Genomic DNA, 27,037 nt, shown 5'->3' with positions numbered 1-27,037 from the left:
AATAATCTACTTGCTTTATTACCCATTTCATAATATTTTCTTTTCACAAACCAGAGCATTCCCTCAGCTTTATACGTGAGTATATCGTCTAATATTTGACGCTCCTGTTTTAGTAATTCTAATACATCCCTTCTTCTTGATATTTTGTGTTCCTTTTCTAACCTCACAATTTCAGTCTCCAGAGCAAGTGCCCAGGCTTCCCTTTGCTTTTTTAATCTCGATGTAATTTGGATTATATGTCCCCTCATAACAGCTTTGGCCCCATCCCATAAAGTAGACTGGCTAACCTCCCCATTATCATATATATCCATGTATTCTTTTAGTCTGTCACGTAGTTCCTGCTGGATTAGGGGATCGTTTAATATTGAGACATTAAGTCTCCAGTATTTGAATCGTTGTTCTTGACCCAACTTTATTTTAATCTTAACAGGGCCATGATCCAACAAGGTTATGGGTTCTATATTGCTCTCTAACATTCTATGTAGATCAGCCTTTGAAACCAGAAACACATCTAGTCTGGAGTAAGTCCCATGAACCTGTGACCTATACGTATAGTCTCTGCCTCTGGGGTGATGATATCTCCACACATCAATCAATCCCAATGCATCCATCATTCCCAAAACAGCAACTGATTTATGAGTTTGAGGTCTCTTTTCAGTAGGTAGTCGGTCTACATTTGAGTTCAGTACACAGTTATAATCCCCTCCAACCACAATGATTCCCTCCCCTTCCTCCGCTAGTTTGGATGCCATTTTCTTGAAAAAAAAGTGGACAGTCCTCATTTGGTGCATATAAGTTACAAAATGTAAATCTATTCTCCCCGATAGTACCTACCACCATGACGTATCTGCCTTAATTGTCTTTCAGTACCCTTTCGCAGTTAAAGAAAACACTCCTACTGATCAAGATCGCAACCCCTCTTTTTCTCCGTTTTTCATAAGACGCGCTGTATATTTGCTCCACCCAGCCTCTCCTTAATTTCAAATGTTCCACCTCGGACAAATGTGTCTCTTGCAACATCGCAATTGAGCAGTGCAAAGCTTTAAGTTGGTTGTGTATTTTCTTCCTTTTAATTGGACTTCCCAGACCCTTTATATTGTAACTAACCACAGTTAAACCATCCATGTACTGTTTTTAATCCTTACTGTCATTATACTTTGTATTCAGATTATAAGTGTAATATGCACCATCAACTGTTATAATATTCCTATCCGCCGTCAAGGAGGAAACGTGCAACAGAACAGAAACAATGAACAATTTGCAAAAAAGAACTTCAGAAAATAACCTGGCTTCCAAGTCCTCAACTGGAATATCTTCAGTCGAGACCAGCTCCAGTATGAAACTGGGCGGAGGGTGGTGGAATCCCTCCGGGATAATGTCACATTGTGTAGCGGTCCCACTTTTTTGGGTAAACTGCTGCGGCCATACGATGGCTGAGTGTAAATCACTCAAATTATCCATTGAATCTGCGACCACAACCCAAAACGACTTAATAATACCTTAGTTACATTCTAAACTTGGCAGAATATTTGGCAAAGAATAAAATAAAATCTAAAATACAGAATATAAAATATAATAATAATTAAATATACATAATGAATAAAATAAAGTTTAATTTATAATAATGAAAATAAAATGTTTTACTCATTTTTTTCTTTTTTTTAAATAAAAACAGAATAATGAGTATAAGAATTAAAGTAAAGTATCTAACAAAAATAAGAATAATAATTGTATTGATAAAATAGAGATGGCAAATAAAATTAACAAAACAATAAGATACCTAGAGAAAATAGATACTAAATATACAGATGTAATAGAAATAAACATGAATAATAACAAATAGTGTAAAAAAAAAAAACCTCAATTCGTCTCCCATCTGTGCCTGACGGGCTCTCGTTCCACTTTGTCCCGGTCATCAACACGGACCTGGATCTTCAATTCCCGGAGTATCGGCTCTGCGACCATCACAGTCTGGAAAGTTTTTTCCTCTGAGCCCATGGTCATCCTCAGCCGAGCTGGATACATGCATTTGGCTTTAATGTTTTTCTCCTTCAGCTGTTTAACAACGTGTCTGACCTGGGCGCATTTCCTCTGCAGCTCAGGTGAGTAACCATTATCAAAGTAGATCAGCCTCCCACCAATCTTCACTGTGCGCTGTTTCCACGCTTGTTGGAGGACCTGTTCCTTCACCGTGTAGTCCGTGAATTTAACCACAATGGATCGTGGGTCATTTTCTTTTAGTTTGGGCATCAGCGTTCTATGCGCCCGATCAATCCTGATGTCGGCTTCAGTTAGCGGCAACTCCTCCAGCACTTTTGGCAGCAGCTGTTTAATAAACGCCACCAGGTCTTTCCCCTCGCTGCCTTCGTAGACCTGGTACAGCCTTAAATTCTTCCTTCTTGCCCGATTCTGAAGGTCCTCACAAGTTCTGCCTCACGCTGTAGTAAGAAGCCGATGGCTTTTCCGTGGGCCGCGGTGGTCTCCTCCGTCATTATTATACGCTGCTCTGCATCAACAACCCTCTTTTCCAGTTGTGTGCTTAAACCAGAGACTGACGTTTGAAGTTTTGTGAATGATTCTTTGGTTTGGCCTTTGAATTCTTTTACATCCATCATCATCTGTAGAATGTCCTCCCGTGTGTCTTGGTTTGACTTGGCGATAGCTTGCAGCATTTCGGTCATGTTTTTCATCGTAGCATCAGCACCTCTGCTAGCGCTAGCTGCTTTGAGGTTAGCAGGCATTTGCCTTTGTTGCGTCGGTAGGCATGTTTTTGCCGAGTTTTTGTTTAAATGTCGTTTGGTTGGTTTCGTTGGCAGAGCTCAAACTTATGCGACCTACATAAACATGGTGCCACTGGAAGTCTCCTAAACTTACTTTTAATCATTTTACCTTAGTTATTTAACCAAATATTTCTTTTATTAACTTAAACACTATTCAAATCAAATTATTCTAATAAGAAAGGACGACGTCTCACAGATCGGACCATACCATCTGCTGCGCAGTTAGTGCATTGAGCAAGCCTGCCTGTCAAACACGCGCTGACTGTCTGTCAAACTCATGCCTTCCCAGAGCATTTTATCCTTAACGTACATTAACCAATGATTAACATACCGGTGGCGTCTCTGCTCCTCTCTCCTACACTGCACTCTCGTATCAGCTGGATGGTTTGGACTTCACAGTGAGAAGTGTTCTGTAGTTTATAGTGTACAGTGTATACAGAAATGTAGACTGTGGTCTGTGGATTAACGCATATAAAACTGGAGGTCCTTGAAATGAAAAACTCTTGGCTAACATTACACCTTTTATGATATACAGTTAAGGCTAGGTTGATTAAGGACATTATGGAATTACTTTGGCCTTCACAACACATTTGTTGATGACTTGATACTGCATCTCCCTCACGGCCTCACCCATTCACACACCATCTGGCTATGGGCCTCCAAACTTTGATAAGAGTTAAGGTATTCCGCTGTGTATGGGCTTGATGAAAAAACCAGGTAGTTGAAATTCAGGTTACATAATAGACGGAAGACTCTCCAGGTCGTCATTGATCTAAGATGAGGGAGCCGACTTGTATGGATCTGCACCACCAATAAACCATATCTTTTCCAAATGTTGGCCCCTTTCCTGCGGACAAAGTTCTTCCCTGTATGTCTTTGCATCTATATGTGGTTTATCTATCACAAAGGTTACCTCCGTGTGCCTCCAACATGTAGTGTTGTCATACGTGTACTGCCAATTGTGAGCGCAGGCGCACTTTGTTTGAGGGAAAAAGGTAGTGTTTGAAAAAGATCAATGTGAGCCGTGCCACAGACACACAGCACAGCTGTGGGTTAAACGGAGCTAGAAGTAGGCCTTTAGTGGCAGCTTCTCTCGCTTACGGCCATACCACCCTGAAAACGCCCGATCTCGTCTGATCTCGGAAGCTAAGCAGGGTCGGGCCTGTTTAGTACTTGGATGGGAGACCGCCTATTCCCAGGCCGCCTATTCTCACGACCCCCACAAATCCCTATTCTCGATCCAAAAAAACCTGGATCTGATCTTTGAGGTCTGCTGCCTCCTGCTGGTCAGGTTGAGGAACAGCAATAATCATTGTAAATCTAATTTGACTGATTATAACTCCTTTTTCCTTTAGGCCAACACTGTTAACTATTCATTGTTTCATTGTTTTTACAGAGAAGACACACTTTTAAATAACAACACAACTTTTATTAATATAAAATATGACACAATTCACAAGTAACAAAAAATAATTCTAACTTTACAAATATAATCAATATAAAACAAAAGCAATAATATATACATGTGCTATCATACAGAAATGCCAGTATGGCTTTCATCTATAAAGTTGCCCAAAAAAATATATAATAAAAATGTTTATCAAAATCTAAATGAAATATAATTGACATAGCTATTATAAAAACATATATACAGTATGATTACAATGTAACAAATATTCAATAATATATACAGATGGATAATGTACAGAGGGAGAAGCAACAGGTGTGTCAACAGTCAGTGTTAATGGCTTCTCCTCCTCTCCAGCTCCTCGTCCACCACACTTTTAAAGTGTTCAAAGCTGGTGTACACCACGCCTTCAAAGCCAGAGGTGGTTGACTTCCCTGTGGCAGGACAAAAAGTGTAAATTTTTTGGCTGCTTCCAGCCGCTTTGTCCTTGGAGGGCGTGTAGCGTTTCCTCCGGCCACCACACTGAGGAACTTGGCATGCCCCGCAGGGCCTCGCCGACTTTTTGGGGACGATGGGCTTGGGGATGAGAGCAGGGGGGGGCAGAACGGGGACGAATACCTGCCTGCAGGAAGGCCCGGCAAACTGGATTGATGGAGCGCGCGGCTGTGCTGGGACCACCAGCAGTATGGGAGCTGCCCGGACTGCAGGTAGGATGTAGGGGGGGGCGGCGGCAGCAGGCTGGGCTTGGATGGGCCGATTTGAAGGTCCCGCCTCTGGGTCCGGCTCCTCAAAGTCCAACCTGCAGATGTAGAAAACAGACCATGAGGATTCATTTATCAGGATTAGCCCTTTAACACCACACACAAGTGAAAAAGTGAAAACAGCCCGATTGCTCACCTCCGCTTCTCTCCGCGCCTTTTCCCGGCCGTGTGGCGAGGCTGCTCGAACTGCATTTGCTGTCGGTCTGGTGGTGGCAGCGAGGACGGCAATGCAAGAGCGTCGGGCAGCGGTTGGTCAGACAGCACGGTGCGGTGGGGCTTGGCTTTGGGCTGCACCGTAGCTCTGTAGTTGGCAGCCTTCTCCTCCCGAGAGAAGAAGCTGGAGATGGACTTATTGTTGATGTTGGGCAGTGGGATGGAGAGGCCGCAGAGGATGGGATCGTCTCTCACGCGATCCACAATCCTTTTATATTGTGCCTTGATGGAGGCGGCCACCTTGCTGGGAGAGGCAAGGCGGCTGGAGGGCGGGCGGTTCCTCAGCATCTTAATGAGGAGGTAGAGCAGCCGGCTGTCCTCTGTCACCTGTGCAGCCTGAGGGTACCTCATCCAGCCAAACTTGGTCTTCTGGGCGGCGCGGTTATCGGGGGTGTCCGGTCCGAGGCAACGGCCAAACAGGGTGTAGCCCTTCTTGACAAAGTTGGCGGCAGTCCGGTCGTGCTCGTGGAGACAGCCCGCGGCGGTGAGGATCTTCTGCCTCAGGTTGACCGGCACGAGGTGGTGGTGGTCGGCGTCATCGGTCAGCTCCAGCAGCAGCATGGCCAGGACCTCCACTTCCTGTATCCCTGGCAGATGGAGATTCCGCTGGGACACCAGCACGTCCTGCAGGGCTGGGCTGTCCTCCTCCTCCACCTTCACTGCCTGGGTGAGGACCACGTGCTGCTCACAGACACCGTCTATGGGGTCCTCCTCCTCCTCCATGGCCACACCCTCATCAGCCAGCTCATCCTCCTCCTCTTCCTCCTCTTGGCGAGACTGCTCTTCCTCCGCTGAAAACATGAAATTTTATTGATGAGTACAGTGTGACAAGGCAGTTTATATGTGTGTGTGTGCTTGTTTAAGAATGCCTTACCTTTCTGAGCGTAGTACTGCCTTGCAGTGAAGGCAGTGGACTGGCACAGGGCGTACTCCACACCAAGGAGCTCCTCCTCATCCGGGTCCCGGTACTGCTCAGGGTAGGGCAGAGGAGCGGCGAAGTTGGGCTCCGGCACATGTTCCTTGCCAAAGAGCACCTCGGCCTGCCGGTTCATGCGCTGGATCTGCCGGGGGTCCATGCAGGTGGTCTTCCGACCCTGGCCACCAGCCGGATTCCATCCGGTTGTTCCACTGCACAGCGAAAGCAACTAGGTACACCTGAAACACAAAAAAACATGTCATGTGTTGCTGTATGTAATGAATAATTTAAAAAAAACACTGACAAAGAATGTGGTTGCGTTTTCCTTTTTGGCTCACCTGGAATGGCATGATCCCACATCTCTTGGAGGGAATGACGTTGTACAGGTGCGCGTGCAGCCCCTCCAGCGAGTTGCTGCCACGTCGACACCTGTACTTATTCAGCTGCACGCCGTTCAGGACCACCGTCTTCACGGCCACGTACAGCTGAATGCCAGGGGGATCCTGTTAAACACAACAGCACACAACATGGCTCTTAGACTGGTGTGCCTTTTTTAATTGGTTTTTTATTGTATTAACACACGAAAGAACAAATAAACAATCGGTACAAAAAATGTTTTGACATAACATAGCACATGGAAAAGGGAAGAAAAGAAGAAGAGAAAAAAGGAGGGAGGGAATATACATATAAAAAAATTGAATTTGTTGTGTGCATCTTGAAATAATATAAAGGTGACTCGACTCAGATTAGTGACAGATTAGCACAGGATAGTGAGAAAAAAAAACAGAAACCCCCCAAAACATCACACTAGCAATACTAATGATGACAGTAAAGTATATCTACATATTTACATCCATAAAAATGGCACAGCTTTAGTTAATAGACAGTTCTAATATTGATAAATCATGGGGAATATATAGAATATGTAATTATGGAGGAAGGTGTTAATTAACGGAAATATTAATAATTGCAGCAACAGTAATGAGGAAAAGAAAAAAACAGGAGGAAAGTAGCTAAATTTCAACAATAAATCATCACAATCTTAGTTGTCTTGTAGCATTGGCATGAATAATAATGTTAATAAACAATGAAATATATATCTAAGAAAATACTAAATGAATAAATAAATCTAACTAACATATTAATAGCCTGGTGTGCAGTTGGCATGTTGGTCTTGACACCTGATGAATGTTAGCCATAGACATGAACCCACCTGCATGCATCCAAGGTGCTTGCTTGCTGTCGCCCAGTGTGCATCAACAGCCTCTGTGGACTTGAAGAGGGGGATGCCGTCGATGTCCAGACCCGCTGGCCCCTTGAAGTCCGTGAGGATGAACTCGACGACAGAGGCCGTCTCCTGGAAAACACACAGTGGAGAGTTTGGTTACCATCACTGATTTTCAGAGTGGAATTCATACGACGCACACATCGACATACCTCAACCCCTCGGGTGAGGCGCCTGACGTAGGACTTGACCTGGTGGGACTTGAGGAAGCCCACCATCTCCTCGTCCGAATACTGGGCGTACAGCTGTGGACTGCCACTCCTCACGGCCTGCACCAACAGCATCATGTCCCCCCGGTTGTAGGCCAGCACCGCCCCCGCCATGGCACTCATGAACGCCCCGTACTTGGAGTGGCTCTGCTTCAGGACCACTGAGTCCCAGCGGTGGAGCCAGTGACGGATGTCCAGGCGAACTACGGTCCCCCTCTGCGCCCAGTCATTGAACAGTGTCTCCAGGAAGGAGGAGCCACTGTCACTGGAGTTATGAAAAATAAAATCAGTGTTTTACAACATGCACGCAGGTGTTTGGATCGAGTGTTGTTTCACATTTTCATGTGAGATTTGAATTATCAAAATGACTGAATGATTAAATGATTATTAAATTATTAAATGAGATTGTTTTTTTTTTTAAACATACCGGCAGCAGTTGTTGTCTGCATATATGACCTTGGGCGCAGGAGCGTTGGAGCGCTCGAACCGGGCCACCAGACCCCGCGCCATACGGGCGTAGCACCCCTCAGACTCAGCCGCTACCACCACAGTGGTCAGAAACTGACCCCACTCATTCAGCACGCTGGTGACATACTGCATGGTTCCCCTGCCCTCTCCGTAGATCTTCTTCAGAATCTGTGGAAATAAATCACAGCAAATTAAAACACTAATCATGTGTCCAATGATGCACAATGTGATAATCAATGTAACAACCACGTACTTTTCGTGTGCCGCCGATACAAAGGATCTCGCCGGTCACACTCAGAATCTGGTTGCGGTAGACGGGCATCTTCTCCATCTCCATGATGAGGTGGGCACGCCTCAGCACGCGGGCCGACGGAAGGGGGGACTGGGGGATGGGAGGGGTGTAGGTGCCGGCAGGCTTCACAAACGACAGGATGCCCCTCTGAGATGCTGTTGCCGCTGCAGAGGAACCAGCCGTGTGGGCCTCATACAGCAGGGTCTGGTACAGGTCACGCCGCTCCATGTACCACTGGTCGTGGCCCTGCTGCAGGAGTCGCTGCACCTTGCTCATGCTGGCAGCGTTGAGCCGGTCGCTCAGCAGGGTGACCACTCCTCTGTCCACAGGACGCTTCCCACACAGGATGGCCGGGAAGATGCTTCTGACGGCGGGGGCGAGGCTCATCAGGATCTTGGGACTGTAGGCTAGCCAGATGTATTGCTGCCGCCCTTGATCCTCCTTCTCCTCCTCCTCCTCCTCCTCCTCCTCCTCATCGTCATCACCGTCACCGTGTGCTGCCTTCCTGAGCTTTTTACAGTGTTGGCATTTCAGCTTCTCCGTCAGGAGGGTGTAATTGTGCGTCATGCCACACACTTGCCTGGCGTAGCTGCCGAAGCCTTTCTTCTCCAGGAATTCTCCAGGCGGCGCAGGGCAGTTGGTGTTGGGGCAGCGGATCTTGGCTTTCATCACACCGACTGGCCGCCAGAAGAAGGCCGGGGTGGAGAAGAAGGCCAGCATGCTGGGCAGCGCTCCCTTAACACACACAGGAGGTGGAGGTGGGTGGAACTCCATCTTCTCCTTCAGCAGTTTCCTCTCCACAGTCTCTCCTCTGGCATTCTTGTATTTTGACGCCCTCTCATACAGACCGTAGGTGCCGTCACACTTGAGCCACCTGATGTTGGCCGGGGCAATGCCAAGTGCTTGGGTCGACGCGGGCGGCTGTTCCCAGTACTTCTGCCAACCCTCCAGCTGGATGCCGGCAGAGGAAGAGGGAAGCAGCTGTTGGGACGCTGACGGTGGCTGACTGGTGGATGGAGCGAGCTCTCCCAAGGTGGTGAGCTGAGTGGAGACTGACATCTCCGACTCATCCAGGAAACTCTCTGTAAAACACAAGACACACACACAAACAGAAAAGACATGACATGAAGCCTATTGCTTTAAAGGAACCATAAGAATTATGTATCATCTTTATTCTAAGTTATCATTAAATGGTGCTGATATGTTACAAGACATTAAAAAATAATGTTAATTTTAAATCCTTCTATCACTGACAACCGTAATTTAGCCAGGATATTCTCATTTCAAAAACGGATTTGCAGCCCCTAAATGATGTTGTTGTTTAGATTTTGTGCTGATATTTGATGAAATCTCCCAATCGGGGGGAGGTGGAGGGTTCTAAAGTATCCAGAACTTCTGTGGATATTTTTGTTGACCTATTTTGGACATTTTTTAGTAATTTCTTACATCGGCTACGGCTTCACATGATTGCAGTTCCAGTTTCACCCAGAATCTTACAGATGGCTCCTTTAAATCTGATGTGATAATAAATTCAACATAGCACAAACATCCAATGCAATGCATATTTCATGTACATATTAGCATGACATATATTACCTGCAGCAGCCAACAGCTCTGCGTCGCTGGCGTAGGTAGAGTCATGCTGGGCCTGCGAGTTAGCCGCAGGCACTGCTGCCTTTTTCTGCAGAAAATAAAGTATGAAACTGTAAGATACTCACACACAACTGTAAGATACTCACACACACAGCTCTGCTATGTACAACAACACCAGTGCTGACTAAAAAAAAGCATGAGCATACCTTCAACTTCTTGTCGAGGTGACAGGTGACAGAAGGGAAGTCCCGCACATACTCCAGCATGTGCTCCTTTTGCCACTTGAGCTGCTCGCTCCTCTCACCCTTCTGGCAATACTCGGCCAGCAGCCACACCACCCAGCCGACATCATTCTCGAGGAGCCATCGGAGTGACTGTCCAGAATACTTCCCGAAGCTGATCACCAACTGGCCTCTCCACAGCTCCCCACCAGTCTGCTTGGCAGCAGCCCCCGCCAGTTGGGGATCCAGCCAGGTCGGGTCCACCGCCTTGCTGGAAGCCCCTGCCACAGCCGTGGCTGCATCGCTGCACTGGAGCCGGGCCTGGCCCTGCTTGTACAGAGGGATGCTGGGGTACTGGTGGATCCTCATGTGGGCGCGTAACAGGGGCTCAGTGCTAAACAGCTTCCCACACACGCTGCAGTTGTGCATCTTTGGACCATGAAGCTTCATGTGCCGCGTCAGGTTCGACTTTTCAGTGAACTTTTTGCTGCACACGTCGCATTCATGGCTCTTGCTCTCCATCTCTATCGTTGTAATATAGAATAATAAAACATTTAATATGAGTATTTAGTCACAATAGCCCATTATTAGCCTTCATAGTTAAAAAAAATAGATACTGATTTAAAACTGACAGCCATTGTTATGCTCTCTCCTCCCCATTACACAATACATCACACAATACACACACACCCCTCCACAGGTGAGCTATCCATAACAATCAGCTCCAGCAAACAGGGCAGCTTTGTGATGGTTAACATACATAAATAACAAATATTATACTAGTCTAAAGGCAATTATTTGGTCATTTGTCACCTTAAACTTCCCCGTGTTAAATCAAATTGCAATATAAAACTGATGCATTATTATTATTATTATTATTACTATTATAATTCATGAATAAACCATTCATCAGACTGGAACAACATTAAAATTACACAACACACAGGACGCCTGCAATACACACACACACACACACCCCTCCACAGGTGAGCTAAGCATGACAATCAGCTAAGACAAGATAATTATAAAGACAATGATAAGATAATAATAAAGATAATGATAAGATAATAATAAAGATAATGATAAGATAATGATAAGATGAGCCTTATTTTTACCACAATGGGGAAATTCTCGATGTTGCAGCAGCAGTGGAGAGTTAAAAACGAGTAAAGAATGATGACAATAATATAATATAAACATATATACACAATATAAACACGGCTAAAATGTAGGCTAACGCCTTTAGCCGCTAGCTTGCTATGCGCAAAACGATCGCCCCCACTTCAAATTATATCGAAATAGTACAAGCTAAAACTGTATTCCAAACAGCAAAACCCACATTTAATTGGCAATTTGTTCTGTTGTTTGTTTTTTTTGTTTGTTTTTAGTTCGTTTTCCCAAGACGATAATATGAAAAGTGCTTGATCATACGAACAAAACGAAGCCAGAAAAAGGCTGGAAAACTGGCTGGTTAAGGTCGGAATAGCCTTTTCTCAACATAATTATCAAAGATTTGTATATTTAAAAGCCCAGTCTTGAATAAACAGCTAAAATGAAAGCGTAAATATGCGTCTTACCCGCACATCGAACCTGCCGGCCTGAAGAATAACGCTCAGTGATTGGTCTGTTGAGAGCGATGGTTGAGCCAGGTGCTGTAAGTTTTGCTCACTAGAATTCAAACCTCCACAAGGGGGCGCCATCACCACATTTCTCCACTAAACCTTTTTATCAGCGTTATTTGCAACACACGCACGCACGAAATATACTTACACGTCACCCACTATAGCGGACATGGGCAACTGGTGGCCCACGGATGAATTTTGTGTACCTCTTCCCCCCCGCAATAAACGCACAAAATGATCCAGAAAATATATACACAAAACATACAAAATGACTACGACATACACAAAATGACAGCAAAGATACACAAAAATATACAGAATTACTACAAAAGTACACATATGAAAAACAGGAAATGAACAAACAGACCATTTGAAAAACAACAATAATCTGAAATTACAAAAATATGATTTTTTTTATTTATTTAGTAATTAATAATGTAATGATTTAAATTTTATGAAAATTAAAAAAAAATGACAAGAATTGAATTTTTAAAATATTATTACTTAATTGTGAAAAAAATGATCCTGTATTTTTTTAAACTACATTTAAGTTTGTGGACGTGAACGTATAGAATACAGTTGTTTGAGATTGTGTGATGGTGATTTCATTTGAAAAAAATTGATAATCTAAACAATTAGAATAATAGTGTTTTTATTTTCATTTAATAATGAAATATTTAATGATTACGTTTTTTGTTTTTTTTAACTCGATTAACATTTGAGGAAATGAAAGTATAAAATAAAGTTGTTTGAGTTTGTTTGATGGTGTTTTATTTTGAAAATGAAAAATTATCTGAAAAAATGAAAATCATATTTTTCATTATAATTACTTATTTAATTCACTATTTAACTAGCACATTTTTATACTGTATTTTTAAAACTAGATTTAGGTTTGAAGAAGTGAACGTATAGAATACAGTTGTTTGAGATTGTGTGATTGCGTTTTCATTTTAAAAAGAATAAAACTCTTCAATAAATACATAGTATTGTTGTTTTTTTTTTAAAATCAATTAACTATTTATTATTATTATTTTTTCACTGCGTTTTCTATGAAACTACAATTATATTTGAGCCAGTGAACGTATAGAATACAGTTGTTTGAGAATGTGTGATGGTGTTTAAACTTGTAAAACAATAATATCCTAAAAAATTCAAAAAAGTTAGTTTTCAACCAGTATTATTTTCTTTTTTAATCACTTAGACATTCCAGGCCACCCCATGTAGGGACACGGCCCCAAGGTTGAAAAACACAGGCGTACAGTTTGATCAGTGCAGAGGGAAGGTGGAGGAAGCAGCAGCAATTGTGAGCGCAGGCGCACTTTGTTTGAGGGAAAAAGGTAGTGTTTGAAAAGGATCAATGTGAGCCGTGCCACAGACACACAGCACAGCTGTGGGTTACACAGAGCTAGAAGTAGGCCTTTAGTGGCAGCTTCTCTCGTGGTTAACAACCTTTTTTGGATCGTGACCCTATTTTGATAGTTTTCAATCATGTTTGAGCTCAGATATGTATTTATTTTTACTGCATTTTAGTTTAACTATAATCACAAAGTGAAAGTATGGAAATCCAGTTGTTTAAGATTGTGTTGTTTTACTACTACTACTACTACTAATAATAATAATAATAATAATAATAATAATAACAATAATAATAATAATGGCAAAAAAAAATTACATTTTTCAGAAATTTCAGGCGACCCCACATAGGTTGAAAAATTTAGTGGCTCCCAAATTAATTCATTTCCATAGTTTATATTATTTCCAGTCATCTCATGCCTGGGGGGGACAAAGACTGACACTTTATTTGTTATTTTTCCACTCTCTCCCTCAAGTGCCATTGCGTAACCCTAGGGGTACACGTACCCCCATTTGAGAAACCCTGCTGTAAAGTAAGCTACCCTCCAACGTCTAACAGGCCCCCGCACTGAAGACTTTCAAATCCTGCTTTAAATCCACTTTTAACCCTTGGCTTTAAATTCACCTGAGTTTTTATTTATTTATTTTTTGGTGGTGGTGGTGGGGGGGATTAGCCCTGTGTAGATTTCTTTAATTTAATTTTTTTATTGTTTGTTAACAAAGCAGCAGCAAATCATCATTTAGAATGTTGTGTTGATTTTAACCATGAAAACAGAAATGAAAACAAACACAGGAGATGAAATCAAAATCACTTGAAAGTCCCTGGATTCTTCTACAGTAGCACACACAGCTCAAAGCTCTAAAAACTTCACTTATTTGTTGAACGTTCTCTTGCTTTTGTTTCTTGAAACGTTGACGATGGATCAAAAACCAGCGATGGACGTTACTTTTAGTGACTTGTAAACACAAATTAAATAAATATTACAGTATAGTAACCTCATTTTACTTTAAAATACAAGTCATGCTGCTTAAAAACACATTGTTTGACAATTTTAGCAATTGAAATATTATACCCCCCAATTAAAATAAATAGTTTTCACATTATTTTTCAATTCTGATGCTTTTATACTGGCCATGTAGTTCATAGTGCTGTGAACTTGTAGCTACACATTCACACCAAAACATTTTTCATTGAGTAAAGTTTTGTATATTTCTAAGTTTTATGGCATATTCAATTGTACTTTATAATTAGTGTAAAGGTTTATGTATTCTGTAGCTTTAGTTTAACACATATTCTGATGACAAAAAGTAGAGCCTGTATTTTCAAGTCCCAAAAAAGTAAAAAGTGTGAGAACCACTGCTGTAGAGCAGTGGCTACTCAAAACACAAACAAAATAACAGAAAAGTACTCTTAAGTACCGATTCTCAACTGGTGGGTCGGGACCCAAAAGTGAGACTATTCAAAAATGCACAAAAAGGACTCCAAAAACACACAAAATGACAAACATACACAAAAGATGACGAAAATCTACAGAAACTACAAATATACACAGACAAAATGACAGAAAAGTAAACAAAACAACACCACAATGCACAAAATAACTCCAAAAACACACAAAATGAAAGAACTATATACAAAGGACAACAAAAATGATTCTGAAGACAAGAAGGGATGAGCAGCGCTCCCCTCAGTGTAAAGGATAAATCAATGATTATCGCCTGGTTAGAGTTCCTCCGGCAAATTTGGATGCATCGAATGTTCAAATTTTCCTTCCCCGAGCTCTGGTCCCTAAAGTTTTGACGCAGTTGCACAACACTCCTACTGGTAGACATTTAGGTATACAAAAACTTCAGGGTGAGGTTAAGGATCGTTTTTTTTTGGCTGGGATGGTTTGAGGATGTGAAACAATGGTGTCGCAGTGTGCTGATTGTGCCTCACAGAAGAGCCAAGGGCCGACCCCGTGTGCCCCTCTTCAGTCAGTGCAAGTATCGCGACCTTATGAGAGGGTGGCCTTGGACATTCTTGGTCCTTTGCCGGAGACGGGGAATAAGAACAAGTATATTCTGGTCATAGGTGACTATTTCTCCAAATGGACAGAAGCATTCCCGCTCCCTAACCAGGAAGCTCAGACAATTGCTAAGGTGTTGGTGGAAGAATGGGTTTGCCGGTTTGGGACCCCACGTTGTATTCATTCAGATCAGGGACGGTCTTTTGAGTCGGCTTTGTTCAGGGATCTATGCCAACTTTTGAATGTTCATAAAACAAGGACGTCCCCCTATCGGCCCCAATCAGATGGCCTTATTGAACGTTTCAACCGTACGCTGTGGTCCATGCTTGCATTGTTTGTACAGGATAACCAGTTAAATTGGGACTTATTATTGCCGTATGTGATGATGGCATATCGCAGCAGTGTACATGCAAGTACTGGTTTTACTCCCTACAAGGTTTTGTTTGGACGGGAAATGGTCATCCCAGTGGACATCATGCTGGATGTGAAGGTGTATTCTTCAGCCAACATTAATGTCAGCCAGTTGGGGGAGACATTTTCCACTGTAGTGGGAGCTGTGAGGGGGCAGCAGGCCAAAGCCTCTAGTAGGCAGAAGTCCCAGTTTGACTACAAAGTACATTTTCAGTACTACAATGAAAGAGAGTTTGTTTGGCTGCTTAACAAAAATAGGAGGAAGGGGATTTGTCCTAAGCTCCAGAGGTGCTTTAAATGCCCCTTTAAGATAATTGAGAGAATTACGGAGGTGTCGTAGTCGAGTGGTAGCAGCAGGAGGGGGGGAAGGATTATACAATTCAACCGCCTTAAACCCTATTTGTCTCCTTATCCAGAGCCTCCAGTCCCGGATCAGTGTGAGGTGGGCCCTCAGAGGAGACAAAGTGAGGGTGAAGCCACTGTGGACAGGCCGTGGCAGTCTTCACCAGAAGGAGAGCGTATCACGTCTCTGCCGCTGGCAGCACACTCTGATGGGGCAGAAGTACAACATTTGCATATAGGAGCGAGGAGGAAACAGTTATCTGGACAGGAGGATGGTCGCTCAGAAAATGAAAAAACCCTGGGATATGTTTCAACCCGGGCCAGTCTGTAAGTAGAGAGGGGAGCAGCCGACAGGATTCAGTTGAAGGACGACGGCCAACACGAGACAGAAAAGCGCCAGTATGGGTGGCAGACTATGATTTCTGATACTGACTCGAGGACGAGTCCTTTTCGCTAGGGGAGGGAGAAGTGTAATGAACACTGTTGGGGGGAGATTCCCTGCGTTCTGATTCCTGGGGGTGGAGATCCCATGAACAGCTGAGCTCACCTGTGTGAAGAGTGGACTCCGTGTTAAAAAGGGACACTGAAGCACACCAAAGAAAGCCAGATGAGCGACTGTAAAGTGACAGTGAAGCCCGAGGCTCCAACAAGCTTCACTGACGAGCGAGGCTGAAGGCTGCGGTCTTCCTCGTGCTGATGCTGTTCGCAACTTTTAGTGTTGCCGACAGTGAAAACAGCTCGATAGGGGAGCTGTTCCCAAGAAAGGAGGAGAGGCTGGATGCCTCCTGTAGATAGAAAGCGGGGGGGGTTAGACGCTACCTCTGCAGGGCCAGCCCATTGCTGAGTCACAGAGAAAACTGTGACTGCTTTACTACTTGTGGAGCGGTGCTGTGGACCTGACGTGCACTCCTGCTTTCCGGCCTGTGTTTGCTGCAGTGACGTTGCCTGTCCCTGCAGACTCTATGAACTTGGACCACGGGGGGGTCTTGTCGACTATATAAGTTTTTATCTATTTAAATAATTCTATTACACTTTGATTCACTGTTTTGCATTTGTATTATGTTTGTAGCCTTTAATCAACTGATGCTTAATTCACCCAGTCTAACCTCCACCAGGGTCATCTCAAAGCAAAAGTGGTCCTCTGCCACCCTCTAGTGTGCGGTGGGTTTCACCCTGGTTGCAGTGGTCCTGAAGGGTGTGCATGTGTTTCTGGCTTTAGTGTGAAGTGGTGCTGTGCTTGGTTGCAGTGGATTTTATTGATAAGGGTCCTGTGTGTTAAATGGGGCTGGGGCGGGGCCACCTGGGCCAACAGTACCCTTGTGTGGAGTTCCTCTGAACTGTTGGTGTCGGCATCTCCTAGTAAATTAATTAAATAAAGATTGTTATTAGTAACCCTCTGTCCTGTGGTGTATTTCTGGCCTCTGGCACCGGACCAGCCCGGGTTAAAAAAGGTGGTGACAGCGAATACAACAAAACCCTCTGCTACTGCAGCCTGACTACTCACGCTAGGAAATTAAATTACAGTATGTCATAGAAATGAAAGGACAGCAGCAGAAAAATATTTTATAATTCACTTTACATTCTCCATAAAAAAGACATATACTGTATAATAAATTAAAAATTAGATCTAGAAGCAACATACCATGACATGGGAGGGCTCCATAGGTAGGTGGTGTGTTGCAGCCAGAGGATTGTGGTATTTGTAGTTTTGAAACTATCTGAGAAATGGCTTGGTAGTGAGAATTCATATGTAGTTGTATTTTGCAATTGAAAATACATTGTTATTGTAGCCGTTCGTATTATTTTTCTTCGTTTGTCCTGGGTCTCCTCCTAGGATAATAATGCAGCAGTAAAGACATCTATGTCATCTCATAGGGACAATGTCAAAGTAGTGCAGTCAACCTTTTTTGGAGCCAAAATGTCAAGGTCAAGGTCGCATCAAGTGTCAAAAACCAACATTTTCCATATCTCTATGAATATTGACCATACAAGTTTGATGCTTACATTTATGAAAAGTTCATCTCAAGTGCAGTATTTTATTTCGTTGGACAGAAGCTGTACAACCTACCAGTAAAAAGATTGGTAGGGGTCAAAGTTCCAATAAAAAATACATTTTCCTATAACTTTGCCACTAACTGAGATACAGTGCTCAGACTGGTACCATTGAACAATATTTCCTTTCAATGTGTGACCTTGACCTTAGCGCAAGGTCTTAAGGTCACGGTCAGTCTTCTTTTTTTCCTGCATTATTACTTTCAATTTAATTGAAATCAATTGCCAAATATCTTGTCTTGGCTTGCAAATACAGATATTGTCATAAAGAGACCTTTTCTGTGTTCCTGTGTGTCCTGGTCAGTTTGACACATGTCCCGTTCTGATAATTCATCTCCCATGTCTGCTATCTTACAAAGCTCTCACATTATTATACAAGTTCTGTTTACACATTCCATATCCTTGTTTGGGAACACTTTGGAACATCCAAGGTGTAAAAATTCCTGAGGAGATTCCCTCCTTGGATATTTCATCAGATTGTAACTAAACAGTGATGTTGCACTTTTCTCTTTCACAAGAAATTAAAGTAAAACTGTTTTGACTCAAGACCTTTTTCTACAATCGGGGGTGTTTAGCACATTTTTCAGACAGAGTAGCATCATCTTTATTTGCACAATGTGTGACTAAATCATAAATCACATCACATGAATGTTCACACTGTAGAGCCCTGTGAAGAGAAAAAACTTTAAACCTTCTAAAATACACAAAGTCCAAAGGAACTTGTTGAAAGAGATTCTTAAACAAAAAGGGATCAAAAGATGAGCATAGTTTTTGTGGTGTTTTTTCTATAAATTGACATTTCAAACCGCTCTTAAGTCCCAACATGTTATTTCCCTCTTCCTTTCATTGTTTATTAATGAAATACATACAACAAACTTTTGTTCCCCAACACCAATGTTCTCAGAATGTCATTAAATAAGGCTTCACTATGATTCATAGTGAGCTCCTGAGCCCAACAAGAACTCTAATGCACTTTTTTTTGTGGGTTTTACATATTTTACCACATTATAATAGATAAAAGTTCTGGCTCAAGGTGTAAACCCTACAGCTCAGCTCAATGTTAGTTGAACTTCTCAGAATCATTAAACACGGGACTCTCCTTTGTGCCAAAAATGGTAGTCACATGGGGTTTACCATTTCAGAGTGGCATGGGAGGGAGGATGTGAATTTAGGAGTGTTCCGTTGAATCAGGGGGTGTTTCGCCGTTTTTAACACTAGACACCCTCATTAAAGGTGGTCAATCTCAGGTTGATCAATCCTGGGTTTACGTCTCATAACAGTTTCCCACTAACTCCTATCTGCAGCTTTGGGCCACTTCACATTTGATATGTGCACTTTGATCTTTTTCTCCCTAGGAATTGTCTGCTCTTTGATCTCTTCTTTTGAACTTCTCTGTGGCTGGGTAAAGTCCTCCACCGGTATTTCTGAGATTGTACCAACCTCTTCAATGACATGGGTGCTGATGCTCTATGCAAACTGTGGTAATTTGTTCCCGTCTCTGTGCTTCAATCGACTGATCTGACTGGTTGTTTCGTAAGAAATACTGGTCAATGCGATTCCTTGCCTCTGCTCCCACAAACATCCTCTCTTTAGTTTCTTGGATTCTCAGCCACAGATGCAGACCTGTCCCATGCCCAATCATGAGAAGCCTGGTTGTTTCGTTGGTGCAGCCCACAGGACAATGCAAGGCAGGGAGCGTCCTCATCCCTGAGTCAAGCCTAAAGCTGACGGCATACCATAGAAAGTATAGTTCTGGGTTGATTGGTCTTGGACTTTATAAAAAGCCCACCGTCACTCCCTGTTCATAATCAGATCAGAATTGAATAGGAATATATGTGGTTAACCATTAAACCTCCATTAAAAATACATTACTAAACTATATCTTAAGGCCAGTGGAAAAATAATAATTATTCAATCAGGCTGTTGATAAGTTGGTTAAAAAGATAAAACCACAGCCTTAAAACGTAAAAAACTACAAGTGCAAAAAAGATATGTTATTATTTATATTATCATTGTTTTTATGGACCTGAAGATTGCCTTTGCAATTTCCTTGAATTGGTTTTTGCAATGAAAAAAAAGAGATAAAATTATATTGTTTTTGGTCATTAGATTTGGTTCAGGGGGGTGTTGCACAAAACCAGGATAAAGAATAAAGCCTGGAAAAATCAGCTATCCTGGATAAACTTATCCCCAAGTTGGTTGAACAAAAGCCGGCCAAGTTTATCCAGGACAAGTAACCATGGTGATTTAGCCTCTACAGCTAACCTGTAACCATGGTGATTTAGCCTCTACACTAACCTGTAACCATGGTGATTTAGCCTCTACACTAACCTGTAACCATGGTGATTTAGCCTCTACAGCTAACCTGTAACCATGGTGATTTAGCCTCTACACTAACCTGTAACCATGGTGATTTAGCCTCTACACTAACCTGTAACCATGGTGATTTAGCCTCTACACTAACCTGTAACCATGGTGATTTAGCCTCTACAGCTAACCTGTAACCATGGTGATTTAGCCTCTACAGCTAACCTGTAACCATGGTGATTTAGCCTCTACACTAACCTGTAACCATGGTGATTTAGCCTCTACAGCTAACCTGTAACCATGGTGATGGTTAACAACCAGGATAAAGTTATCCCTGCTGTGGCTCTGCTGTCAGTGCTGTGAGAAATGAGTGTTTTACAGAATGTTCATGGTTTTTATAAACGTTTCTTCACCCAAATATTATAGTCATTTAATTTGTTCGTTGACTTTTGTTTTTAATATTTTTATTATCATAGTTTATATGTACAGATGAAAATAACATATAAAAATACAAGATTTGAGCAATGAAAATGAGAAGTCAGATAGTTTATTAGGAATATTTTCCTTATTAATAAAACACCAACACTGAAAAGTTAGAAAAGATACAGAATAATCTGACTTTACTCATTATGACTGTAATGGAACTAATAGAAAATATATTTTTTTCAAGTGTGTGATAAAAATAAGAAAATGATTACTGTACTGTTGGATCTGCAGGGTTTCACATTATTCTGACTTCACTTTTTAACTGTACAATAACTATTCATGTCATTTATTTTTCTGTCAGGCCTCTGGCTATTTTGTAATATTAATAAATCCTGCTTGTGGAATTACTGTCAGAGGTTTGATTTAGTGGCTTATTGGAGTTATTTTTACGATCAATGGTAGATTATTTGCCTCCCATGTGGGAGACTCGAGTTCAAATCTCAGCTTATACACTTTAGTGTCTATTCTATTTTATGATAAACTTTAAAAAAAAAGTATGAATCTAATAATCTATGATTTATAAAAGTGATCAGCTCCTCTTACTGTAACTAAAGCAGTTCATTTTATTATTTCTACATGTTTGGGATATTTATACATTAAGACTGTCGGCTATTGTCTGCCAGCTTTTCATTTTGTCCTTTTTACTGTATTTTGTCTTTTATTTCTTCATCCTGCTGCAGAAGCAGCAGTTGTTCACAGGTGTAAACGAAGCTGCGTGTACGTGATTTATATATTCATCAGTGATTCTGTGATCCACTTCATGGTCAACGCCCACTTATCTCAATCATCCACAGCTGGCTTCACTAAGCCTCGTCTTTTTATTCTGCCTCAGCAAACATGCAACCAATTTATCCAAGATAGCGCCGATCAGACTTAGTCTAACCACATATTTTCCTTTATCCTGGATGGATTTATCCGACTTTTGTGCAATACCCCCAGGAGAGTAATCTATATGAAATCAGCCTCAGCACAGTTTAGCGTTCCTTGAACCACCCATGATATTTAAAGAAATAAGGCCACACAGCATGAATAAAGAAAGGGAAGAAAAAAATGTGTGGCTTTAAGTCCAATAAAATAAGAACTGATAGGTTTAACTCACTTCAGCAGGATCATTGCGATGCAGCTGCTCATTTATCACATATATCAGAACAGCTATCAGCTGTCTGACCTGTGATAGCGTCACCATGAATCAATAATATTAAAACCTGTAACTGACATGGAGATCAAACATGGCCAAACAGCTTCAGTCTCTCATTTAGTCCATATCTATTATGCCTCCTTCTCTAATTATTAAAGAATGTTTGCTAACAGTTGGGCTGTCAGGGACCCTCCGTGTGTCAGCATCACAGCTCCTCACTGCCTGTGGGCTGATGTACAGCTGCTTCCTGTCCCTGCTGCACCTCCCTCACTGCCAGGATGCGAGTGAGCATGCTCTGAAGGGTGGAAGTGTCCAACGGCTGAGATGTGTACCAGTGTAGGCTGGACAAGTCAAAAACACATTTACTGTAGGTGAGTCTATTAGTTTGGTTATAATTCTAACAGCAGAATGTTCTGTTAACAATATATCTATACCATATTGAATTTGTGAATTAACTAACACAGCTTAAATAAACAGTTAGCATATCATTAGTCAGTTAAATATGAAGCTGATAGCTGGAGTTGGTTAGGAGGATTTTCTGCAATTACAATATTGTACCTAACCATTAATTCAATTAAATAAACTCATAGAAACCCAGAATGAAAGGCACAACATTACAAAAAATATTATCACTAAAGGCAGACATACACTGTGCCATTTTTGGCCCATTTTGAGCCGATTTTCAACCCGTGCGACTATTTTGTGGGATCGTGCGAGTCTCTTCGAGATCGTGTGTCGTGCATCGTGTAGTATACATGGGGTCACGAGAAGCGATTAACACCTCACGACCAGCTCCAGATCAGCAATCGTAGGTCGTAAGGATTTCAAACATGTTTGGAATCCAGTCGCTCCTCGTGAGGGTATCTCACAGTTGAAGCAGTGCCACGGACCGGCTTACCGTAAACGCTCACACTGCGCATGCGCAAACACCGTAGGACCGCTGTAAAATTGATGGACTGTACTGCCCACGTCTGTCCAACCAGCTCCTGGTCCATCACATCACCGTCTTTTCTTTTGTAAAGTTTTTTTTGCTGAGATTTGCGAGCGTCTATCCACTTCCGGGTTTTTCTTCTTCGTTTGTTTTAATGGCGACGCTTGAGTAGTGTTCTTCTTCTAATTTGTACGTTGCATTCCCAGAAACAAGACCCCGACGTGTCGTGTATGAACGTACAGTGTGAGCAGTCAGATCGTGTCAGAGTGTCGGTCCGTACAGTGTGAGAACATGAATCGTGAGCTGCGCACATTCGGGCTCTGCGTCTGAGTCACACAGTTTGAGCTGGAGCTGAGTGCAACGATTGAAAAAATCGCACAGTGTATCCCAGCCTTAACTAAAGCAGACAATGAACGACATTAATACTGCAATTATTCTAAAATAGTATTTGTAATGACTCTGTTTTTATGGGGTTTGTGTTTAAATCACGGATGCTATCGGTTAATCATCAGCATCAGGAGGAGCCACAGAGAAGAACCATAAACAGAGACACTATTATTAGTGTGGAGGTAAAACAGTGACTCTGACCTGTGTGTGTGGACATTCTGCTCAGGCTGGAGGTAAAACAAGTCGCCTCTTTGCTTTGCAGACTCTGGACTGTTAAAGAACACAAGGTGTGAAATGGTCTTATTATCCAGTTGTGTGTGTGTGTGTGTGTGTGTGTGTGTGTGTGTGTGTGTCTCACCACCGAGAAAGGTAAAACTCATAGAGTCGAACAGGACAGTGCAGAGGGTTAGAGATGTTTTCTACCATCTCCAAATTCACATTGTTCTTTGCTTGTTTTGTTCTTAAGTGCTCTACAGATAACAAAAACACACTTTTAGACATAAACAGTCATAGTCGTCTAAACACTAAAGCTTGCATGAGGTTTGAAACACACACCTGTGTCGTCTGGCCTCGGCGTGGTGTCGCTGCCTCTCTGATACTGCAGGTAGTGCACTTTTCCACCTCGGCTTCTCACTCTGGAGCACCATATGAGGTTGGAGAAGGACAGACTCTGGTGCTGCGCCACAGTGCTGAGGGAGAAGTTTTTGGTGCAAAAGAAGAGCAGCGTGTTGAGCAGCACTATGGGTGAATATGCACCGAGCTGCTTACACTCCCACAAGAAGGACTCCTCCACACGGGACAAAGCTACACAGCCTGCAGAGAGAACCACACTTATAATTTGGTCATTAGAAATCAGTGGAAAGAGCTGTGTGCAGTCTTTGAGATGCTCTGACCAAATAGACCTACACACCATCACCAGGTGGTTCTTATAAGATCTTAAAGAATTTGGTCATTACAACAAATAGGTCCAACGATTGTGATAAAAAACTTTTTCTTTGAGGTACTTGTGGGCAGATACAGTTTAGTTTATTTAAATTTTGATGGATTTGTGAGCTCTGTTCCTGGGTGATGTATGTGGAAGTAGCTGCTGGTGCATTTTTTTGTTTCAATAAACTATCAGAAAAACCCTCATACCAAGAAACGTCTCTATGTCCAAGCACCAAACTTCTAATGACCCAGTAATGGATCACAGCTCAGTGGTTAAGGAACCCCTGAAGCAGTGCTCTGGATTATGAAACTGGTGATAAAGTACAACTAGCTAATGCTGCTGAGAGATAGGGATTTCTTCTTCATGTATTGTTTTTATAAAGTGTTTGCACATCTTTTAAACCGAGGTCTATCACATTACCATTTGGTAACAGCTTGGGTTTCCACTGTCGAAGCATTCCAGTGATGTCAGAGGCAAACTGGCTGTACAGGTCGTCAGTGAATATGTTCTCTATGCGGCCCTTTAAGAACAGATACTGATAAAAAGACAAGAGGGATAAAATAGTCATTATTGGATAACAGATGCATGGTTGGTAAAGACAGTATCTATGAGCACCTGCTGTATTCCTAGACAGAGGTAGAAGATGCTGTCTGCACTGTAGCTTTCCCCATTCGGCCTGCAGACTTCTTTGATAAAGCGAGACAGAGCAAAGCTGAGCTCAGCCGAGTTGCACATCAGGATGTCCTCTTTCACTTCCACTGGCTCAACACACACACACACACACACCAAATCAGTTCAAAGTTGAGGCGATGTCAGTGTTTAAAGCATGACTCAGCTCACAGTCGCTACTTTGTTGGACCCAGCTCCTCCAGGCTTTCACACCATACATGTGATTCAGTTCGGACTCTGGAGAAGTCAATACAGCACTGCGGTCCAATGATCTAGTTCGCCTTCGACCCTGCAGGAACAGGCATTACTGTGTGAAGGATTAAAGCACACAAACTTGGGAAAGGTCTGAAAACCGGTGACATTATCAGGCTATTGGGTCATTGAACTGGTAAAGTTTTTAGTTACTGAGTGTCGGCTGGTCGATCATATCAAAAGGTTGTTGTTAATGGATAGAAATGTAATCACTGTCTATCAAGGACTTTTGATGTATTTTAGAGTCACCATTGTCTCATGCTTCTCCAAAATGATACCAACATACCAGCAACAGTAATCTGTCCATTCTACATGGAGCATTACGCACTTATGGACCACAACGTGCGTGCACACGTGTGCGCGCCTGCATGCCTGTCAAGGCAGGTAAAGCTCTCCCTACAAGTTCATGTTAATTTGTAAAGTTAATGTTTTCTCCGGTCTAAGTTGTGAGGTTTTGTTACTTAACTCATTCAGTGCCAGCCATTATCAGATTTTCTACCCCCTCAGTGCTGCCGTTTTTGAGCATTTTGACTGATTTTAAAGACCCACAGAATATTTTCTACTATGACTATCTGAAATCTGACACCACATTCTGAAAGATTTAAGCCTCTACTTTCATTTAAAAAAAAAAAAAAAAAACATTTGTTTCTGGCTCGTTTCGTTCTTTTGTAATCAGCCGTTGAATAGAGCAAGTTTTACACAAATCTTCAGTTTCAGAGCAAAAAGCTAAGAAAAAAGCCTTTTTCTAAAAAAACCCTGTCAGTGACTTTAAAGCTATTTTTTTGCTTTAGTGACAACTCTAACATCTGACCATTGTTTCTTTATATAAAACATTAAAAAAAAAACACAGACCGGGCTTTTGATGTCAAAATTATTATTATTCATCTATTTGGTTCAGAATTGCACACACGTAACTTCCTCTTCCTCCCGGACATGCAGAGTGTCACTGCGTTCCCCATATTTTTTATGGTTTTATCTCACCATCGCCACACTATCCATGAGTTCCACACATGCTCTGGTCGAGTGTGCGCTGCTGGGAATGTCAACACTCGTACATAGCGCCATTTTCTGTCTCATAAATGCCTTTCCTCTCTCCCTTGTTATGGTCATTTTTATATTCATCATCATATCGTCAAATGTATGTTCATGTGTACAATTTGTCATGTTTTAATACATGACGACTCCATTACTCTTTACACTTTTGAACAGCTGAATCATGATTAAACAGTACAGATCGTATTATTCTCAGTGCAGCACAGTCTCTGCCAAGCCAGAATCTCTGCTCACATGCAGACATACACTGACGCACACACTTATCAAGACAGATAAAGACTGGAGCCGAACCTTCTCATAACATCTTCATCATCCTCCAACATTTCCACTATGGGCATCTGACTCCCTCCCTTTTGTCTCTCACTGTTGGGACCTTTTCTTATCTGTATAAAAAGCTTAAGCTGAAACTGTTAGAGGGCGCGGCACTTCCTTCGGACGTCCGCCTGGACGGACGCTAATTTTGTTTCATTTTGTTCCATCTTGTACCTTTTTTCTTAGTTTAGAATAAACTTTTTTTTATATAAAATCATCAATGCTTCTCCTGGACTCCATCATTCAACCAGAGCAATGAATCATGTCTCCAAATGAGGTCAACCGTAAATTCAGCCGTAACAATTGGCGTCGACGAACTGAATCCATCTTCTGCTCTGTGGGGCGTCGACCGTGGACCAGCACTGGGTCGACACACTTGAAGCCCCGGGTCTGCCTTCGGACAGAGACTGGAGCACGAACCATCGGTTGAACCTCAAACACCAATTCGGACTAAGGTAAAGCTGCCTTTATAAACATATATATATAAATTTTCATTTACATATATATTCGCTCTGTGTTGATTTTTTTTTGGAACCAGTCAAGCATTGTATTGATTTTCAGCTTTGAGCTTTGATTGTGATCCTCAGCTGTTCTGTGTTTTGACAGTGAATAGAGAGAAGGGCTCAAATGGTTGAGGTT

At 42.3% G+C, this 27,037-nt stretch overlaps 3 protein-coding genes across 6 annotated transcripts in view; all 3 read right to left on the bottom strand.

The window, feature by feature from the left end:
* Positions 1-4,193: 4,193 nt before the first annotated feature.
* Positions 4,194-6,068, bottom strand: LOC114455863 (uncharacterized). The gene is made up of 2 exons (XM_028437159.1): positions 5,086-6,068; positions 4,194-4,987 (listed from the first exon to the last, which is right to left on the bottom strand). Exons 1-2 carry the CDS (start codon positions 5,961-5,963, stop codon positions 4,522-4,524), a joined length of 1,344 nt encoding a protein of 447 aa, XP_028292960.1. The 5' UTR covers positions 5,964-6,068; the 3' UTR covers positions 4,194-4,521.
* Positions 6,018-11,888, bottom strand: LOC114456278 (uncharacterized). Its single transcript, XM_028437928.1, has 9 exons — positions 11,724-11,888; positions 10,132-10,670; positions 9,929-10,013; positions 8,294-9,414; positions 8,000-8,208; positions 7,516-7,837; positions 7,292-7,435; positions 6,417-6,581; positions 6,018-6,317 (listed from the first exon to the last, which is right to left on the bottom strand). Exons 2-9 carry the CDS (start codon positions 10,666-10,668, stop codon positions 6,135-6,137), a joined length of 2,766 nt encoding a protein of 921 aa, XP_028293729.1. The 5' UTR covers positions 10,669-10,670; positions 11,724-11,888; the 3' UTR covers positions 6,018-6,134.
* Positions 11,889-20,432: 8,544 nt separating this feature from the next.
* Positions 20,433-27,037, bottom strand: part of LOC114456113 (zinc finger MYM-type protein 4-like) — a 52,936-nt gene continuing 46,331 nt past the window's right edge. For 2 of the 4 annotated variants that reach the window (XM_028437669.1, XM_028437670.1), the window contains exons 23-29: positions 24,953-25,070; positions 24,728-24,870; positions 24,533-24,647; positions 23,740-23,997; positions 23,543-23,654; positions 23,386-23,454; positions 20,433-22,207 (exon numbers count right to left, since the gene is read on the bottom strand). In XM_028437669.1, coding sequence (XP_028293470.1) covers positions 22,072-22,207; positions 23,386-23,454; positions 23,543-23,654; positions 23,740-23,997; positions 24,533-24,647; positions 24,728-24,870; positions 24,953-25,070 — 951 coding nt within the window. In that variant the 3' untranslated portion in view covers positions 20,433-22,071. Of the gene's footprint in view, positions 22,208-23,385; positions 23,455-23,542; positions 23,655-23,739; positions 23,998-24,532; positions 24,648-24,727; positions 24,875-24,952; positions 25,071-27,037 lie in introns of those variants that run through there. The other 2 variants (XR_003672794.1, XR_003672795.1) reach the window with 2 other exon arrangements.

This window comes from Gouania willdenowi, chromosome 22 (genome assembly GCF_900634775.1).
Source record: "Gouania willdenowi chromosome 22, fGouWil2.1, whole genome shotgun sequence".
In the NCBI taxonomy this organism is placed as follows: domain Eukaryota; kingdom Metazoa; phylum Chordata; class Actinopteri; order Blenniiformes; family Gobiesocidae; genus Gouania; species Gouania willdenowi.
The sequence above is the reverse complement of the archived record's forward strand: the minus strand, read 5'-3'. Positions and strand labels throughout refer to the sequence as shown.